Source organism: Chroicocephalus ridibundus, chromosome 1, assembly GCF_963924245.1.
Source record: "Chroicocephalus ridibundus chromosome 1, bChrRid1.1, whole genome shotgun sequence".
NCBI classification, from domain to species: Eukaryota; Metazoa; Chordata; class Aves; order Charadriiformes; family Laridae; genus Chroicocephalus; species Chroicocephalus ridibundus.
The window spans coordinates 131,294,551-131,316,482 of NC_086284.1; the positions used below are offsets into that span (position 1 = coordinate 131,294,551).

At 38.5% G+C, this 21,932-nt stretch overlaps 1 protein-coding gene across 15 annotated transcripts in view; it reads left to right on the forward strand.

The window, feature by feature from the left end:
• Window positions 1-21,932, forward strand: part of STXBP5L (syntaxin binding protein 5L) — a 207,819-nt gene that overhangs the window by 94,298 nt on the left and 91,589 nt on the right. For all 15 annotated transcript variants that reach the window (XM_063352203.1, XM_063352266.1, XM_063352293.1 and 12 more), the window contains 2 exons: window positions 2,051-2,185; window positions 14,720-14,783. In XM_063352203.1, the coding sequence (XP_063208273.1) occupies window positions 2,051-2,185; window positions 14,720-14,783 (199 nt within the window). The remainder of the gene's footprint in view (window positions 1-2,050; window positions 2,186-14,719; window positions 14,784-21,932) is intronic.

Below are 21,932 nucleotides of genomic sequence, written 5' to 3' on the forward strand. Positions count from 1 at the left end.
TGTGAAGTGGTTAAGAGGATTTATCAACCAGGGACCAGGGAGGTTTTTGCACAGGCTGGGACCTAACAGAGCATGCATATGCTTTGGAGTGCAAGAAAGAAAAGTAGAGCTAGTACAGAAATGTGAGAAATAAAAATAACTTGGACTAAATATGAATCTAACCAGAAGTGTAGCAAATGGTTCATCTGAAGAGAAAGCAAAAGAAATGGAGTTATTTAGTTTTAAGGAGAAGGATCAGGAAAGATGTGAAAATCAGCTTCACATTTGTAAAACTACAAAGTGAAAAGGGCAAATTGTTCTTTGCATCTGTTATGAACAGAACAATAAAGCTAACAGCTTTAACTCCAGCAAGGAATGTAGGTGGCATGGACCACCTGTGGTGCTGTCTGTCAGATATTTGTCGATCAGCCTGCACCCGCAATATAAGTACTAAGTTGCATTTTCATTTGTGCACGCTAAACTGTAATTCCCATTCTCAAAGCAATTCTCTTGAAAAACTTGGTTCCCTTTCCACTAAAGGCAGTGGAATTATTGCCAAAATTAGACAAGTAATGTTAAACTTAGCTCCGCACAGATGGATAGAACAAAGCCTATATCATACTTGAATCAACAAAAAAAGATTTCTGTGAAGCATAAGCCTTATTCTAGATTCATGATTCAGTAGTAATTTCCCCTATAGACTAGGATGGGAAGACTGCATATTTCAGCTGTGTTCAATCCAGTGTGACACATAAGGCAAAAAAAAATATTTTGCTCACTTGAATGAATTCAATGTTAAATGTTCTGACACATGATTAGGTATTTGGAAAATTGCAGAACTATCCAAATACTGTACAGAATCTGTTTGGAATCTTTTTGTTTGTTGAGAGTACCTTACAGGGAATGATTACAGAAAGTATGTGAAATTTGCATAAATATTGACCAATTCCTTTCATTCAAAGGGTGGCAAATGTTCTACTCAAAGGGTTTTACATGACTGGGAGGGCCAAATTACTGGAAGATAGCCAGCACCCCTCTCTCTCCTTTATAGTTAATTCAGAAAGATGGCTGTACCATAAGAATGAAAAATTGAAACATGTATGTTCTTAAATACTGTTTATACATTTGTGGGGGAGGAAGTTGTTAAGGATAAAAGTTGTTGCATAGCTGTTAAATCAAGTTTTTTTATACGAAAGCTAGAAATAGCCTGCTTGTGGAACTGAATGATAAATATAATAACGCATGGCATACCAAGCCAGATATCAGCTTTTTGTCAATATTCATGAGTCTATACTATAAGATCAGATTAAGTTTCAGTCTCTGTAGGTAGCATGAATTCAATTATATTTCAGCAGCAAATGGTTTTGTAGATTTAGTTTTGCCTGATTGTACATAATATCTCTATAATAACTGTAGTATTGGAGAAACCTGAATCTCCTCATTCATCATCTGTGAAAACTTTTATGTATTATTGGAAGAAACTGTCATGACATCTTTCCAAGCTAATACAGCACTGGTTTATCACCCTGTAAGAATCACATGAGTGCAGGAATCAGTGTGTCTAGGATGTAATACTTAACTGCACTTGGTAATGCTCTTACCTAGTGCCCTGCCCTCCCAGCTAGCCAATAAAGTGGATGTTTTCTTGTGTGAATGATGGTGTTACGCTTCTGTTGTACAAAACATTAATCCTGATGATGCCCATTAACCTCCGTTTGTTGAACTGGAAAAAATTGCTTATTCTAAGAAAGCCTAACCTGAGAGTCTTGAATACTATCATCGTGCAATTTACATACGCAGATAACATGACTTAGTTCAGTGCTCAAGTGATACGGCTCTTTTTTCCTGCCCTTAATGTAGGCAGGCAGGATGGCCCTGCTTTCTTTCATGTTCTCTTTTATGATTTTTCTGTAAATGACCCCCAAAACCTGTACATTCTTCAGAATGCTGTGCCTGCTGGGCAGGCTTTTCTCAAGTTATAGAATGGAAAGAATAGTTATTTCATCTGTAAAAGTGTTAAAAAATATTGTTGATGTGATACTTAGACACTGTTTTTGGTTTTCCTTTCCAGGATTACTTACTGCCATCTACCTTTCCAGAGTAAATGGCTTTATGTTGGAACAGAGAGGGGAAATACACACATTGTAAATATTGAGTCCTTCATTCTTTCTGGATATGTTATCATGTGGAACAAGGCAATAGAACTGTAAGTGCAGACTTTTTTGCATTTGTGTCTGTGGTCATTTTCGTAACTGTCTTAAGATTAATTTTTAAGAATCATTTATTTTTACAAATATTAGCAAATCTTTTGAAAACCTTTTATTTATTGAACACGTGCAGTATTAACTGTTTTGTTACAGGACATTGGGAATTCAGATTTGTGATAGAGACCGTGTAATTATATTTTGTATAGGTTAAAAAGTTACTTGGCAGTCTGTTTAACTATGAAGTTCCATGAAACACAGATAATAATTAATCTCACAAATTCAGATTTTGCTAGTTTTATGAGGGTAGCTTGATCACCGTCTCCTCTAAACATCCTATTAAGAGAATAATGGCATGTATTGGCCCTAAGACTCTATGGAGAACTTTTCTTCATTGAACTGTAGAATCATTTAGATGAGAAGGGACTGCAGGTCTCTAGTCCAAGCCTCCTGCTCAACATAGGGCTAATTTCAAAGTTAAATCAGTCTCATCAAACCCTGATGAAGTGATAGGAAAGGTAATGAGTTAAATGTCAGTTCTGCAACAAGCTAACACAGGTGCCTGTGACATGGATGTGAAATGGAGGGAGACTTATATAAAAATCTGAATGAGATAAGTCTGTATTTCCTGCAAGTAAAAGCTTCAACAGAAATGAAAAATTATTTCTCTGCTGTTTCCTCTGTGAAGTTCCAGCAAGACTAACTGCTGCGGGCAAACTCATAGAAACATGTAGATTCTTCACGTGTTAAGAAACGTGTAGATTTGGCACTTCAGGGCATGCTCTAGTGACAGAGATTGTAGGGGGTGGGGTTTTTTTGTGTATGGTTGCACTCGATGATCTCAAAGGTCCTTTCCCACCGTGAAGATTCTATGATTCTATGATAGTATTTCAGGTAGTTTCTGAGCCACCACTTCATGTTGTGAGGAGCCTGTAACTTCGGGTAGTAAACTGAAATTCACCAAGCTTAGTGAACCAAGAGGACAGTATCTAAGAAGAGGCCTACTAATCTACAGGCCTACAGTGGTGGATCTAATTCTCTGTCCCAAGCAGAGATCACATCGATAGCAACCACTCTTCTCCAAAATTCTCCACTTCCACTTTTTTAGCCCTGCTATTATTACTGGCTTTCACTAATAACTGTGTCCTCCAGGCAGACAAAAGTGATGCCTCGTTAACTTTCCTCCCCTCTGCCCCCACCAAATTTCATAGGCACAGTCATAAATATCTAATTTTATCTTCAAAGGAGAGGAAAACAAGGATTCAAATGGTAATTAGGATTCAGACAGTCTGCTGGTAAATATTTTGTCCAGTTCTCAGTTTTGGAATGTTTGTTTGTCCTGCCTTTGTAAGACACTGCTCAGCTCTGCTCAATAGTTTTGGCTGAAAAAATACTGCTGGAAAACGTGGTTAAATTAAAACCAGAATTAAAATGTTCGTTTTGATGAATTCTTCAGGTGGGAAGTATCTTAATTATTTTCTCTTTCTTACTTTGTTTTGGTGATGTTGACATATTAGAGGGTTTTTTGATTCCTATGTTTTAATATGTATATATTATATTGGGTAGATAACATGCTTGAGATTTTGAGAACAACACATTTTGGTTTTGTGTGCATTTGGAATTTTCTTTCCTCCAGACATTAGGATGTCTATTCTGTATGGAAATAAATCTGAAAGTTGTTATGAAATGGAAGCCTTCCACCAAGTTTCCCTTCCTAATTATTTCAAAATTCTTTTGGATAAATCTTTTTTTTTTTTTTTAATGGCCACAACAGACCTTTTTTATGAGAACAGATTAGAATGATGCCTCTCTTCAGTGAAAAGTATGTGGCAAATAAAGGCTGCTTACTATAACAAGCTGAGTTGTTGAGATAGGCTAGATGCTGTGCAAGGAGCTACCTCTCTAGAACATTTTTGTAAACAAGCAGCCTTTCCTAACTATCTTCTTGGTATTGCCCGTGCAGGAGTACACCTAGATTTTCCAAAATTTTTCTTCCATAAATTGTGAAAGGTAATGACAGCATTAATACAGATAAGCCATGTCACCTCAAGTATTTGGAGGTGCTGCGTGATTACCGTGATAGTTTCTTCTTCCAAAAAGCTAGTTTGCCATTTACTGTTTTGGTGACAGTTGAGCACAGGTATTCATTCATGCATCTAGTTCTATCAATCTTCTGAGTATAACTTGATCCCTGTAAGTGGTGTGCTAGAAGGCTGTATCCTCTCCATTCAGTCTGATTATGTGCTTCTTGATATGAAATGGAGGAATTTATCCTTGTCTGTATTACAGAGATAGACAGAGGATCCTGTGTGTCTCCAGATGAATTTCTCTGTATTAGAGCAAGAGGCTAGTGGGGATAATGGTGATGTTTGCCACAGCAGCTGCCTTTAACAGATCTTATAGCACTGCTGAAGTTGAAACTAGGCGACTTTTCTCGGTAAAGTAATTAGAACTCTCTCTGGAATATGACAGAAAAACAAACTATGATGTCTCTTCCAGTACTATTGCTTTTTGGCAGGAAAAACATAAGTTAGATTAGCTTTTAAAGGGAATGTTATTAACTCCACATGTACTTCATGAGGATAGGCTTATGGTAGTAGACTTTACTTTAAAATTGTACAGAGATATATTTTTGATAGAAAAAAAATTTATTTTGGGACATGAATATGTTCTTATTTGATTATATTTTTTTAATCTTCACATTGTTTTCACACAATCATCACATAATTTTCCCATTTTAGTATTATAGAATCATATGATAATTCACGTTCGAAGGACTCTCTGAAATTTTCTAAACCAACTTCCTGCTCACAGTAAGGTCAGCTCTGAGACCAGGTTGTTCAGGGCTTTATAGGTTCATAGGGCTTGTTGATGTTAGGTCCTTTCAAAGGTGAAGGAAAATAGGAAAACATATGTATGTAAAACTTCAGGAACAACTGAGCCTTACCACAAATGATGTAAGAGGTAATAGTGCTCATAAAATTGTTTTTCATTCTGACATAGATTATATCATCTCATAGTGTGGGATTAGTTTGAAGATGTTACTATTCTCTATAAAGCATGGAAGGAGAAGGTGTACCTTCTGTGCGGGCATATTTGTGTCAAACTTACTGGCAAGGAAAGACCAGTGATTGCTCTGCTGCTATATTCAAGTCCTCAGTTTAGATGGAGGGTTTATAAATAGAATTTTGAGTGTGTCAGATTTGTGTGTCATCTGCACAAACAAGCCTGAAGGAGAGTTCTTCCCTCTTCATGCAACTCTCATACAGTTTCTAAAATTGCAGACTAAGTCTACCAACATAACTTGACTTTCTTTCAAAATCCCTCCTAATCTTTTTCACTGAGTTGTACTTAGTTCTAATGAAATCTCTGTGAATTTTCATAATGTGGATTTAACTCAGTTGTCATTAAGATTTCAAGGCTTTACGGTGAAAACTGATAGGAGATTGAACAGGTTAATTTTTTAAAAACCTGAAATGCTTCCACTTTGGAATGTTAAACTGTGTATTACTGTACCACAATCACTATAAAGCCAGATTACAGCTCATTTTGTGAGAGTACAAAAAAAAAAAATAACAACCACACCAAGCTGACATTCCGGTTCTTTTAGTTTTTCAGAATATTGTTTGGTTGAAGAGGGCCTCCATATACATTGCTAACACTACGGCCAAGGAAACCCGGAAAGTTAAAATACGGGACATAGAAAATATATTCCAACATTTTAGTCTGTTCGTGGACTTACCAAGGTTTCAGCCCCACAAAGAGTTTGGTCACACTTCTTGAGACTAATTCATTCCGGAGAACATAACTCTCATCCTCAGAAGAAAAAAACATTATCAGTCAGTGAGGCTCATCAAATGACTGCAAGAATTTTTTTTCTAACAGTGATTCTGTTGCAGAGAAAGACTGAGGCAAAGAGGCTTAGTAGTTTAAAGAACTGAAGGAGAAACAGGATTGGATGTAACATTTTTAGACTTTGAATATGAAGCAATAAATCTTATCACCTTGTCCTGCTTGGCTACTTCGACTTATAAAGTTGGCTTTTGATTTGGTTTTTGGTGTGTTTTTTTCTTGAAAGATTGTTACCATTTGTGATTTTGTTGCCTATTTTTGTATCAAAATATACTGAAAGATCTGTAGAGCACTATATTTTGGAGTGATAGTGGGTTTTCTCCCTGTGATCTGTTCAGAAGCATCATCTAGTGGGGATATATGTCAAAAAGATGGTTGCAATGCCTATTTTATCATAGGGACTATTGTCTTCTCATACAGGAGAGGTTATCCAGCTTGCTTAAACAGTGTCTAATATTAGTGAGAAATTAAGGCCTAAATAGACAAATAACACAAAGGAAAAATGAAATTTTTTGTTTGAGGTGATTTTCAGTACTGACATAACTGATTCAAGAATTTACAGAAAAATTGCTTTATAAATTGTGTGCATTATCTAACTTTCCATGGACCTGGCCTTATCCTGAGCTGAGAAAGAATATTAGAAAGAATATAGGGCATTTTAAAAACATTTTCTCCAGCATTTCTTGTCTCAGCCATTTCTATCATATCATGTAATGTCACTACCTCAGACCACACTAAAGCATCTTTTCAGCTAAGAATGAAGAATAACTCAAAACTTTTTCACTTGTCATTTCTCTGTCATGTAGCAGAGCCTAGTCCCTTGCCAGAGATGTTTGGGGCTCATGATACTGTTTGGTTTTCCATTCTCTAATAAGCAAACACTTTCTCTCTTTTCCTTCAAAATGTTTGGAAATAGGTCTGAAAGAGAGAAATAGTCAGTGAGCCCAGCGTGTCTCCATTTACTCCAACTACAGTGAGATTAATTTTCTCAGCCTGCAGGGTCATACATTTTGGAAGGTCTTCTGGTGTTGCGAATAGAAGGAAAATCTTGATATGAGTCCACTACACTCCAAAAATGAGAGCTCTGCATTGTAAGCGCCCTTCCCAAGCATGCAGATTCCGCTGTTTGAGTACCCCACTAAGTAATGAATGAATAACTGAAACTTGTCAAAATTTCTGACATTTGGAGTATCAAAGAATTGGGCAAATTGAAACTCTTTATGACAGAGCTATTACTTGGTCTTCCCTTTCTTAGCCCTTTCCTTGCCCAGCCCCATTTCCTTCTCGGAGCCAGCAGTTTCACAGCAGGAGAGCGGCACGCAGGAGGAGAAGTAGCAGTCTAGGAGCAACTGCTACCCCCTCTGTGCTCAGGCCTAAATAGAAATAGTTCCTAGTATAAAGAAAGTGCAAGTTGCCAGGCATCCTTCTTGTAGACATTTTGTAAATTGAGTCTAAGACTCAGAGTTGCACCTTGACGTTGCACTGATTCTTACTCCAATTCCCAGCTTTGATCCACAATATGTGAATGATGTGTCTAACTTACTAATTCTTTTTAATTTCTATGTGATTCTACCAATGAAAAGAAAGTCTTAAAATCTCTGGTGCGCTGCACCTTTGTGGAAAGCAGAACTGTGGAAGATGTCTGAGTACTGCCACTAAAGAATTGTCTGCTTATGTACATGCTTTTCTCAGCACTGTCACATTCAGTCATCTCCAACTCTGGAACAATGACTAATATAGATGGTTTTCTTTTTTTTTTTTTTTCTCTGCTGCTCACACAGTTCTCGCCCTTCCCCCAGAAGGGCAGGGAAAAGAGGGAGAAAAGGAGGTGAAAGAGAAAGAAAAAAAAAGCTCATGGGTTGAGATAAAGACAGTTTAATAGAACAATAACAGAACAGGAATATAATAATAATGACACAAATCACTCTCAGCACCCGGTGAATTGGTACCTTCCCAAGCAGAGATCGTGAGTACCTGCTGCCCAGCTAACCCCATTTATATACTGAGCATGACATCTGTGGTATGGAATATTCCATTGGCCATTCCATCGTTCTGTCTATGCTCCTTCTCAGCTTCCATGGGAAGCTGAAAAAAGTCCTTGAAAAAATATAAGCATCACCTGGCAATAACTAAAACAATACACATTATTGACATTCCTTTCAAACCAAATCTGAAACACAGCAACCACTAGTAAGAAAATTAACACTGTCCCAGCTGAAACCAAGACAGCAAGATAATTTTTTTCAAAAGGAAAATTATTTTCTCTTGGGTTGATTCTATTTTGTCATATATTACTTTTACCTGCTTTAAAGATTGTCTTCATATTTGACGTTCTTACAACAGTCACTCTGTTTCTTAGACTCCATAAAACTTCCCAGAATGACGGGGGAACACATCATCTATGTATTTTCCTGGGTCCAAATTATAACATTTATGAAGACTTCTTTTTGAGCCTTCTAATTTTAGAATAAAATAGTTAAATAAAAGTTTCCACCCTGTTTTACAGTGAACGGTTTCTTCATTTCAGTCCTGTTCTTCTGAGTAAGAGTCAAGTCAGCATATTGGCTCTCTCATCTTCCAAAATGAACGTGCATCAAATAAATTAATACCTGCTGCTGTCGGGAATAGCTTCTGATGAAGTGCAAAACAGCTCTAAGTATCACTTGTTTCTTAACCAACTTCTAGTTTTGTACAACTGTCACAGGAACCCTTTGTTCCATTTTTCAATTCTTATGCAGTCTGGTTTTGTGGGCTTTAAGGTCAATGAAGGCTATGAAATGTTGCAGTCTTTTGTATCATTAGCTCATACTTTCTTCTTGCTCAGTTGAAGGTAGCTTTTGCTTCAGGAATTTTTTACTGCAAAGCATTGCTGGTATTTTCTGGACTCGACCTTCATTTTTTTTCTTTCTGCTGTGTATGGACTTGGCTTTCTATTTTATCCTTTTCATGTATTTTCAGAGCTTTTATTTTCTCAGTCATTTTCAGCTGTACCCTAGCTAGTATTTGGAAATGAAGAATTCTCTGCTCAACTATTTCACTTATGCCTTATTTTCACCTGCTGAGTATTCCTTATTTTCCCCCTTCTCAAGGGATAGGGTCTAGTTAGTTTTTACAGTCTCCTAAAGCCAGTTTAAAGGAATGCCTATACACATGTATTTGGCATCGACAGTAGTGTGTTTTATTCATGATAGCTTCAAATGTGGTTGGTTTCTCAGCACCTCTTTGTCCTTTCCAGGAGCTGTTGGATCTCTGCTTTTGCTTTTAATGTAATTCAGCAGTGTTTTTCTTTCTCTGTAGGCTGTTCCACAATGACAGCATATAGCTTTCCAGTCTCCTTGACAACTCTACTGTAATAGCAATGAGGGGAAACAAAAAACTTTATATATACTAAAGCTATAGGAGGCAAAATGTTTTTGTGTGTATACGTTTCCACATGCAGTATAATTTACTGTATGAAAGTAGTAATTACTGTATGTGTAGCTCTGATAGTGTTTTGTGACTTCTGTAAACTAATATTATTGATATAATATAGTTAACTAAATAATTGCTTCATTTAATCCTACTTATAGTGCAGTCGTGATGTCTACCCTTCGGAGAAATTGACTGTAGAGCCTAATGCCTGGCACTCCTTTTACAAGCAACGCTTCCCTAGGGCTCCAAAAAACATTTCTGTTATTTCTATTTATACATACTTCCCTTGAGGAAACGAGAAGATGCAAGAAGTAAGGCACTGATCTGCCTCTGGCAGACTACTTCTGGTCTTTGTGTAGAGCAAATGACTGTCTTTGGGTTCCAAGCCACAGTCCAGCACTAGGAAAGAGATAACATCACTTCAGGAGAAGCAAGCAAGATGTATTGCCAGAGAAGATTTATCATGTCTCTCTTTCTGATTCCAGCTGAAGGGCAGGTTCAGAGCAACAAGCGAAAGACCATGCCAAATGAAGACAGTTATGACCCTTTCATGCGCAGTTTTCCTCCCGTGCTCCATCTGAACTGGTGTTATTTTCTATCAACATATCCTCCCCCAAACATCTCCCCCAAGATGGGACTGTGCATGTCCCATCTCAAACCAAACCAAAAGCTTTGTGCTGCACCTTGTGAATATTCCTTGTTGTTTGGTCCAAAGAGGAATACGTTTTGATGCAAGTACTTTACTTGGTATGTGTAAAAAAAACAATGTTTCTTGGAGCCCTGGAAAGGCAGTGCAGGAAGGCCGCCAGGAAGTAGGCTCTACGATTCAAAAATGCTTCAAGAACATCTGTTGTCATCACCCCAGAAACTCTGTGTGTGATCTTATCTGCGATGGCACATCTGAAATGAGTTTTAGCATATACACCTATTTGAAAAGGATCCTTTCTCATTTCCTGACTGAGTTAGTGTTATGACTGACAAACGTAATAGCCTCTCCCTTTCCTCTTACATAGGTATAATCAAAGCTGGCAGCTGTTAAGGGATCAGGGGATTTGTGGTGGGTAGACCCTGGTTGGTTGCAAGACCCCCACCCAGCTGCTCTCTCACTCCTCCTCCTCAACATGACAGGGAAAGAAAATAAGATGGAAAAGTTCATGGGTCAAGATAAAGACAGGGACATCACTTACCAATTACTGTCAATAGGCAAAACAGTCTTGACTTGGAGAAAATAAATTAATTTAATTTATTGCCAGTTAAAATAGAGTAGAATGGTTGAGAAACAAAGACAAAAACTAAAACACCGTCCCTTCAGCCCCCATTTTTCCTAGGCTCGTCTTCACTCTTTCATTCCCAACTCCTCTGCCTCCTCCCCTTCCTTCTCCCTAAGCAGTGCAGGGGGATGGGGAATGGGGGTTGTGGTTGGTCCATCATTACAGCTCTGCTGCTGCTTCCTCCTCATACTTTTACCCTGTTCCAGCACGGGTCCTTCCACAGGCTGCAGTTCTTCAAGATAAACGTGCTCCAGTGTGGGCTCTCCACTAGCTGCAGGAAAATATCCACCTGCTCCAGCATGGGCTCCTCCACAGGCTGCAGGGAAAATATCTGCTCTGGCATAGTCCTCCCCACCAGCAGCAGAGGAATCTCTGCTCAGGCACTCGGAGCATCTCCCCCCTCCTCCTTCCCAGACATTGGTGCTCGCAGGGCTGTTTCTCACCCTTCTTTCTTTACTGCCTGTGCAGTGTTCTTTTGTCCTTTTTTAAATTTGTTTTCCTTGAGGCACCACCATTTTGGCTGCGGGGCTCAGCTGTGCCGTGTTGTGGGTCTGTTGAAGGTGGCTGGAGCTGGCTGTGTCCAGAACAGGGCAGCCCTGACCTCTTCTTACAGAAACCCCCCATACAACTTCCCACTGCCAACACTTTGACACCAACATCCAATATTTGACACAGATCAGCTAACAAGAATGGAACCAAAGGCTAGTGGTGTGTGTGCCAATGTGTCAACTTTGCTGATAATGTATGCGAAGCTCTTACTCAACAAAACTAAAGCAGTAGCTAGGAACCTAATAATAAAAAGATAATACTCCTAAAAAAAATAAGAAGTGCCTAATTTCCTGAAAAGCAAAAAGAAATTTTATTGCAGTGTAATAAATCCCAGGATCCTTCAACTATTGTTTACAATAGAATGAAGAGAGAAATGGAGGAGGTTGGAAAATGTATTGTATTAGTGAAGGTTACCCTTTTTAGCTGAGGTCTTAGCACAGAAATCTGAGGCTACACCCCTGCAAGAATATAAGAGAAAAGTAAGACTGGTAGTAAAAGACAGTTTTATGTCATTTACAGAGGAACAACTAGTTTGTGTGACAATAAAAGTACAATTAGCCTAAAATTAGATGTAATGTAGAGTGACTGGAGCTCATGTAAGGGTTTGTTTCTACCCAAAGACAGATGGATACATTCTTTGGTAAGCAATGACATATGTATCTTAAAAAGAAAATGGTGGTTGCACAGATTTGTCTAAATTGGTCTTGATTTTTAAAACTGATAGGTACAAAGAGCAGCTTAGATGGGATCTACCTGTAGCTTAGAAAGACAGTACGCTCTTTCCCATTCTCCCTCTGTTTTCCCCGATTTTTCCAATATTCTTGGTCAGGTACTAATATTTCTATGGCCAAGCAACCCGGTTTGCATACTGGTGGGTTCAATGGGCTGGGGTAGCGGCCAAAACCAGCATGCCTTGTCAGCCTGCATGTGCTCCTTCCACCATTTTGTCTGTTGCCAGCTGAGTCGTGCGTGATGTTCACTTGGCTCTGCTCCCTCTTCTGTCATCTGCCAGTGGTTCTTCTCTGGCTGCTTCTTATCTTCTCTTCATGGTTTTCCCTCTTATTCTTATCCTTTCTCCTTTGCCGTCATGGTGTAGGCATCATGTACCTCAAACAGACTTCGTTCTTCCCATCAGCATATTCTGACCAGTTCAGATAGGTGAACCTATGTCCGAAACAAAGTTCGAAGCAGCCTAGAATGTCCCAAGATGTCGTATTCACTCATCTTTCCCCTCCGTTCCCCATCACTGCCTACCTACCCTGCCTGCTCCAAGGTCTGGTGTTGTGGAAATGATTTTTTTATTCCAGTACAGGTTGCTCAGAAAGAGAAGCTCGGTCAGAGAGGCCCCCTCTGGGGAGTTGACTTGGATAGGAATGTCAGCCACATCTACCACTAACTGCATCTCTGCAAAAATTGTTGCATGCCACGTCTTAAGCCGAATGGGTACTTGCTGCTGGCACCATTAAAGACAGTCTGTACAGAATATTGCTGTATAAACTGGCTGTCCACTGCTTTCCTGCTGATCTCACTTCTGTGCTGGAATATGTTGCAAAACGCTCTTGCAGAAGCCTTGCTCACCCAGACCTCTGGTAGAAAAGTGACATGCTGCCAGTATCTGTGGAAACATGATCTGCCAAAGCTGAAGATGGTGGCATGGGATCATCTCATGGAGAAGTTTCACCAAGGAAGAGGCTTGCCACATTGAGACTAGCTTTGTGCATGCAGCTAGCAGTAATGTTAAAATATATGTGAAGGGGTGGGGTACAGTCTTGGAAGACTGGCCTTTAGGTGACTTGAAGTTTTCTATCTCTTTGTCCTGGAATAAATTCAGTTTGGAAAGTCTAAGGATGCCTGAAGTAATTTTTCATTGTCTTTAGCTCAGAGGTAAATATCAGACATGGTCTTGGCCACTCTGCTTTGGCCTAGCTTTGGTGCATGACCAAATACCTGAAATATTAAAAACATTCTATGGGCAAAAAATAGAGGCCAGAGAAAAATGTGCACGCTTTCAAGGGTATTGGAGCATACTATTTTGGGAAGGAGGAGTCTATGAGGATATGGACTACTGCACAGTATTTTAATGTTTCATTTGCCTGGGAATTTTTGCATACCACTCTCAATCTTGATTTGGAGTCTGACCTGGTAGAACAGGGGCCGGTTTTGCTATAGCACAGTATTTGAGCCAAAGGAAGAGGAACACCATTAATTTAGGAAAATCCTTTGAGCAGTTTGGCTGGAGAACCTTGTTTTGGTTTGGTTTTTTAATTCTCTTGCAGATTGTTTTAAAACTTGGAGCCTTGGTAGTTTTAGGTATGACTTCCAGATAAATTCTTAGCTTTATGGGCCTTGCCAGTCTCTGCCGTATGTTTTTTTCCCAGGGACCTTTGGTGAACCAAGACCAAACACGCAAGTCTAGATCCAAAGCTGAACTCCAAGGGGGATGTGCTCTGATCCCAGAACACAGAGGGAAGAAAAGTCCTTTTCTGTGCAAGCGTTCAAATAGCCTAAACTTTTGTGGATTGGTGCTTGTCTTCTTGCTATGTATGACTGCCATGCCTAAAGGTGTGGTCAGAAAAGATGACAGTTGAAAAATCTTCATCTGTCCATTCAGTTTCCTACGATTTGCATTTGTTTTTAGGTGCTGGACATCAATGACTTAAGCAGCAGTCCCTGTACTAAGTTGCATACTACGTTGTTGGTACATGTTACAAAAAGAGAGGGGAAAGCAAGACCAATAAGCAGTCTTTATAAAGGCTTACAAAGACTCAAGGGATGGGTCTTATGGCTGAGAAGCCTCACTGAATATGCATTGTGAGTGTAACTGTATTAGTTGGTCTGAAGACGTCATAAGGCTTTACTGATTAGACAAAGGCAAGATGCTCCATTTCTGAAACCCCACTGTCGTAATGCTAAGAAGCTAGTAATAGAAGATAGAGCAGTGTAGGTGCGAGAAGAAGCTAGAAGATAGAGCAGTGTAGGTGAGATATTACTGAAGCCCTGTCATTAATGAGATGGGAACTTGGTGAATCTTCTTATCAGTATTTGAAATTAATCCAATGAAGACTTTGCAAATCCTTGGCAGATTAGACTTGAAATCAAGCAAGTGAGGAGGACGGGCAGAAAGAGAGGGAGTGGAGAACAGAAAAGGCAAAAAAGCCTCAGAAATAAGAGGGGTAAAAAATTACTGTAATAGGAGGAATAGTGAGATTTTTTTAAAAACGGAAGAAAGGATTCATCAACAAAGGAGAATCTTTGCCTATGATGGCAAAAAGGAAACAGAGGAGGACATGAAAAGATATGGATAACTTTCAGATTGTTATCTTCCCCTGCTGGGATTTTCAGAATGACTTTTAAACCGTTGGAGGTACACATTAACACACCTAGAAATTAAGGTAAGCATCTAACTCTTCATACAAAAACATTCACAGATTTGAATTTATTTTTGTCTTGCAGATCCACAAAGACTCACCCTGGGCCAGTTGTACATTTAAGTGACAGCCCAAGAGATGAGGGAAAAGTGAGTACAAATAATGGTATAAAACATTGCGACATTTCATAGCCTTTATTTGCCTTGGTAGCTCTTTCTTTTTGCTTACTGATTTTATCATCTGCTATATTTCCAAGGTCACTTTTACTATTTTACTGTTTTTAAGAAAAAAAATCTCTTTGTACAATTTTAATGAGTAAAAATCCATGAAACAGGCAACACACTGTACTTTGAAACCTATAGACAATCAAAATTGTTCCTGATTAAATGAACTTGGCCTTGCATTAAGTAAGGATTGACTAAAAACTGTATCATGTCTTCAGTACTTGGATAAACATGCTATTACGAAAGCATTATAGTAGGTTTTCATAAGAAAATAAGTCTTTTCTGCCATGAGAATAATAACAATAGTAGCCCACTTTTGGAACTTGCTGCTGTTTGTGAACAGAGTTGAGAATAGCAAAGAGCTGTCAACAAGTGGAAGCAAAACAGATAGTCAGAGCGTTAGGGTCATGATTGATACCATCAGGAACCAAATCAGAGTTGCCTTTATTTCTACGGTAGCTTTTCCAAAATTAAATCTGTTTGCCAGCATACTAGTTTTATTAGAGCTTTTTTATTTATGTATTGCTACTGAATTTTTGAGCATTTTGCCTGTGTGGAAGGGGCATTTAACTATCTCATATTTTTTCATCACTTTTGCCAATTGCATTTCAGTGTGTATTTATAAAGGACTGCATCCTACAAATGATGTATCTATTTGACAGTGTGCCTCACATAACAACTGACGGTTATTGGAAACTAGCATCAGTATGAATTTCTGATACTGATATGGGAGACATTTTGCTGAAATTAATATGGGTACCTAGAAAAACACCAATGACTATATCTGAATTTCGCTTGCATTATCCATCCTTGGACTTACCCATAGTGCAGGGTGAACTCTGCCAGCTAGCCCTCCAACAGGTCAGATTGCATCTCTAAGCCTTTTTGGTTGAATCACAATAGATGAAGCAATTTAGAATACAGCAAATAAAGTAATTCAATTGTATGAAGGGTAGTATTTAGCCTCAAACCAAGAAGCCATCAAGAAATGCTATTTAACTATGTATGGCAAAATACCTGATAAAAATAAAGGTTTATTGATGAGGCAAAACTCTTGTTTTCGGGCCACAGCAGAAGCTGCTGATGACTGAACCTAAAGCACACGGTGTAGGGAAAAGGGATATGAAAGAAAAAGAAAAAATGGTCTTGTGAGTGAACATCTCTTACAGGAGTATCATGCACCGTATCCAAACAGATGCCTAAAATATTTTTACTTCAGCAGAAAGAGTAAAGATGAAAAGGTCCCAGGAAAGGGAATTAGAGGAGAACTTGCTTAGAAATACAATTGCTTGTTGCTCAGAGGGCACATTGGAGACATCAGGGCACTGATGAAGTACTAGCATACTAACAACAATAGCAACAGCAAAATCAGAGGGATCCCTATGAAAAGCAAACATTGGAAATTTATGAGAAGAAAGAGTAGAAAATGTAAGCCATACTGAAACCATCCCAGTGCAGCTGTTTATATCATTGATAGATTGAGAGTGGTGTAAAGAACAAATTGGTGCTAACAAAATACTTGCAGATTTGCAGAATGTAGAATTGATAGTGTTTGATGTTTACAGAAAGATATCAGTAAAAGGTACACACAAATATAAGAGAAGATCCAAGCACTAAATCAAAAGACACAGCTCTAAATCAAAAAAATCCAACAGTAGTGAAAAAAAGAATAAACTAAATTTTTCAACTAAGTCTCATTAAACTTTGGTTGAAAGAATCACAGAATCACAGAATCTTCATGGTTGGAAAGGACCCTTAAGATCGTCGAGTCCAACCAAACAACCTACAATCTCTGCCCCTAGAGCATGCCCTGAAGTGCCACATCTGGACCTTTCTTAAACACCTCTAGGGATGGTGACTCAACCACCTCCCTGGGCAGGCTGTTCCAGTGCCTGACCACTCCTTCAGAAAAGTAATTCTTCCTAATATCTAATCTAAACCTCCCTTGCCGCAACTAAGGAAGGATAAAACAATCTTTCTTCAGAATGGGGAAAAAACAGAAAAAAAACCCCAACTTCTGGGACTTTTGCTGTTCAGCATAGTCATAAATAACCTAGAAAAGAGAGTAAGCAGTGATGTGATCAGGTTTGTGGGACTTTAGGAGGCTGAGAAACTCGCCAGTAAAATGGCAGGTTAAATACTATCTTTTGTAAGTATTCAGTGTAAATGATGGGAAGTTATATGTGTGTGGGAAAATATTTTTGACTTTACATATAAAGCAATGGGCCTGAGCTGATCATTACTCAAGAGTTTTGACTGATGATTGATAGTTCAGTGAAAATGTCAGCTCAATGCTCAGTAGTGACCAAATAAAGAAAACCAAAATTAGGCATTATCTGGAGAAGAACAGAGAACAAAACAGGGCTATTGCATAAATGCATGGTTGACTTGCCAGCTGAATACTGAGTATTACATTTATGCTTCTATCTCAAAAAAGAACGTAATTGTGCAAAAGAAATTCAAAGAAGGGGCAAGGTTTTCTATGAGAGACACAACTAAGCGAGACAGGACAATTCATTGTGGAAAAGAGCTGATTGTGATTCTGAGTTTGAAAATCATAATTGTTATGAAGTGGGTAGAAGCAGTTCATAGTCTCTTTCAATACAAAAACTAAAAGGAAATCAATGAAGCTGACAAAATTCAGATTCCAGACAAGCCAGTTAGGTGGTTCTTCACATGTGCAATGGGTAGAAGCTATAGAACTTTTTTCCAAATAGTACTGTGAGTGCTGAAAATGTATGTTGGTCAAAAAGGAGACTAAAAGAGTTAACAGAAGAGAAATCAACTTCAGGGTTACGGAAGAGGCTTGCTGAATTTTCCTAAGCGTTTATTAAAGATGAGGTTAAGCGGACTCATGTCTAGTTGAGGAGCTGGCTATCTTTGAATGAGAAAATCATGTAAGCTGAGAGAATATGTGAGAGTATGGTAAGTACTTGCCCTCCTCATATATTGTTCTTTGGTATTTGTTCATGGACATTTAAGTACAAAATACTGTGATAGGTAGACCTTTTGTTTAATCTAGCAGAGTTTTTCTTAGGTAACAAAGCTGTTTCAAGATAGTTCTACATACTCTGTTTAGCTCCTCAGCTTCAAGTAAACCAAAGACCACCAAGAGGTGTTGGTGGGATAAATCAGGCTCCCCACATCCCTTGATGGTGGGCAGTAGATGAAAGCGTTCTTTACCTATGCTTCAGAAATTAAATAGTGGCTACAAAAGTCATAATCATTGCTCAAAATACAGCTATTCTCGTACTCTACAAGTACAAGGGGATTGTACTCTGCAAGGGTCCAGTGGAATATACTTCTCTGAGGCATCACAAAGTTGTTTAGAGATCTGTGCATGTTTCACTGAAGTAAATAAGTGGGATTCTCCTATGGGCACTGAGTGGTGGAGAGTCCTAAAACACAGATAAACCTTTCCAAATCTAGGACAATCATAAGATCTCTTTTTGAAAGCCAGGGAAATTTGTGTGCTGACTCTCTATTCATCTTTTTAAAATTCTTTAAATCCCTAAAAGTTCCAGTGTGTATCAGTGACTGATGACCAGTTTTTCTGTGCCGAAACAGTGAACGTAATTCCAGAAGACCTCTGCCATTCAAAATTTTTCCAGAGTGCCCTCCAGCCAAACTTTGGAGACAGTCTCTTTTATGAATCTAGCAAGCTGTGACTGGAAGACAGGCGACAAAGAGAATTTGGGCATTTAATGCTTCACCTAAGAACAATTTGGGGACCTAGTGATTAAGTCCATGAAATATAACTGTGTCTGCCAAATCAATGAAGAACTGTACATTTGGAACAGACTGAAGTGCACAGACATTTTTAAGTGGCAGATCTGTAGCAACCATGATTTTTCTTGCTGACACAGAAGACATTAACTGCAATAATCTACAGTTTCCCAGCAACTGCAGAAAGCTAAATACGAAAATCTTTAATGTTATTAACTATTAGCTGGTGGACTAAATTTCCTATCTCTGAGTCAGTGTTCTGAGATCTAATAACACCTAAATACAGCCTGCATTTGGCCGGCTTGTTTTTTTTTTCTCACAGCTGTTTTGTGGTACCAGGACAAGGAAAGGGCTGGCTGGCATGTACCAGGATGCAATTAATTGATTGTAAAGGAGAAAACTCCCTAAAACACTGTCATCAAAAGCATTTCATGGAGAAGGATTTGTTAAGTCAAAATGTGGAGCAACTGCATTAGACAAGGAAAATCTTGCCAGGAGTCTTCCCTGCTTCAAATTCTGTGCAGCCTTCTGCATGATTCTTAACCTGATTAAGCATGAGCAATTAAACAAGGTGCCAGGAAACATAAGCTAAAGAGAAATCTTTGGGTTTTTACTCCTTGACTCTTTTTACACATATTCTTCTTCTTTGTCTATGTTTTCTCCTTAAACTGCATTTATGGATGTTTTCTTTTTTACCTTATTGAATATTACAGACAGAGAGCTTGTCCTATAGATCTCTCAAGTGCTTACCGTGGCAAAGAGGAGTGCGAATATTTGAGTTTCCTATGGTTCAGGCAGGTCAGAGTTCAAACCATCATAAATATACTGGTGATGGTGATGACACTAATCACATTCACCCATTTGGAATTCTGACTTCAGTGACATACCACAGTACTAGTAGACTAAGCAGCATGGCTACCATCTGAGCACTGAGAGAGAGATTCCTGGCTATGCAGTAGATCTGTTTATCTTTCAACTTCTTCCCTGAAATCACAGCACTTTGTATCATGCAATTTTGTAGTGCTGCTGTGCATTAAGCATTTCAGCAATAGATCAGGTGAAATGCTGTCTCTGATAGGAGGTATTTAACCTTTCAGTAATTACCTGGAGTGTGATATCTTTGCAAAAAAGAGTGATAAAAATCAAAAGACAAGCCTACTTCACTGGGGAGAAATGCTTATTATGAAACAGGGTCACATATGCTTTTCTATTCCTTGACTTTCCTGAATATATTTGTGCAAAAGCTGAGGTGAAAAGAATACCGGTACATACGAACTGAACTCAACTAGTTTGGTACCCAGCTGTAATGCACTGGTGCAAATTCTTTGTATGATAAGAGTAAGGAAGGCACTCAAATTCTATAACATATTGATTAAAATACCATTTATTAGAGTTGATACGAAAAGGAAAAAGAAGATAATCTTACATTCCTTCATATGGTGGGAACCCCAAGTTGCACAGTATTGGATGGACCCCCAATAAGGGCACGGCACACTGTGCTGGTCCTCTCTGTGAAGAGGTTTGCCAGCTTTTTGGTCTTCGGAGATCTCAAAAGATTAAAAAAAAAATCTATTCATTTCTACTGTCAAGAAAAAGGAAATTCACATGAGAACATACTGCCTTACGTTAAGACAAGGTCACAAAAGTTCTGTACTTGCCCTTACCAAGTGGGAGCTGCCTGCAGACTTCTTCTTTACAATTAGACAGCAAAGTTTATCTTGTGGCCAAGGAATACATGCAGCACAGCACAGGCCTGAAAGCCAAGTGCTATGTGCAGCTCAGCATAGCACAGCACAGGCCTGCACCTACTCAGGTTAACTGCTATGTGGATCACTAACTCCTGGATACACAATTGTCTTCCATTTAGGATCACTGCGCTAACAGCGAAAGCACACGCAGTAAGGCACTTCTTTGTTCACTCTCTCAATGGGAATCTATTATCCCAGAATACCATATGGCATCCTGACACAAGTGCTATCCAGTTAGCTGCATGCTTTCTGAACAGGATGTCTTTTCACATTTACTTTGCCGCAGTATCCCATATGGGCCTGTCCACAGCAAAAACGATAAATATTCTGGATTTTCTCCAGAACAGTTTGAAATTTTTTTCTGGAGCAGATTTCTTAAGTAATCAGGTATTGTTCATATTCAGGTGTTAAATATACTAACTATAAATCATTCCTAGATTAGGTAATGCATTTCCACATAATGAACTTCCTCCTGGCAATATAGAGAATCATATCTAGTAGGACTGAGGGTATTCCCAGAGTCTTTTATAGCAGTATTGATGTATCAATCATATTTAACTTGGAAACAAAGTGATGGTTTTTGTTTAGCAGTCCAGCCAAGTTTCATTTTCATGATTTATGCACGCAAAGTGAATGATGGCAAAGATGCTGTTGAAGATCTCACAGACTAAGAGATAGTCTCATCATTCTTTTGCTCAAATTCCTAATATAGAAACTGTAAATCCTTGCCTGCATTCTGTGATCCATGTCTTTATGGACAAAGAACAACTGCAGTTATCACTGTCAGTTGTATAAAATATTCCATAGCAGAAATGCATGAGTCTGTCAGTTTGGTCATTCACAGTCTTCATGTCCAGGACAGATTCTTAGGAAGATGGGCTCTATGGGAAGCAATTTCCAGGATACTTAAGTAGGCCAGACTTCACACCTTCCATAAAATCTGAAATTAACTGTGTTCCAATGAAGAGTACTCAATACAGTGCCAGACGAATAATTCAGTTCTTTTCAATAGAGACAAGGAGAAAGGACTGTGTTCATTCTTAGTTTTCTCCCAAGCACCGTTTTTCATCTCTTTCATCTTTTGACAAATCTTCTTTGCTGGTATTTCTCAGGTGTGAATGATGATACGACATGCTAGTTCTAGCAGAAGTAAAAATTTGCGTACCAGTTAATATATTTTCAATTTCTCGGAAAGCAAGTAATTTATTCTCTGCAAGAGGAATTCTTTAAAATGTTTTAAAGCACTGGAAAGCAGAAATTAAAGGAATATATGCAGCTGAATGAGAGTTTAATCTGATGACTCTTTGAAGTTATTTAAGTGATCTCTTAGGTGTCAAATAGTTTTCCCTCCAACCAGGGACAAGGAAGGTAAGAGCTGAGAGGAACATGCTACAGTCTTATTTTCTCAGCAGCTACACAATTCTGAAGACTGTCCAGACACATAATGTTGCAGAAAAAAATAAAAATAAAAAAAAGGAGTATAAAGCACATCTTTTTCTTCCATATTAAAACTTAAGTTGTCAGTAATGAGAAGTAATTTATACTGAAAGATAATTTGAAAGCTGGGCATTACACGTAGTGCAAACTACAATCTTGCACA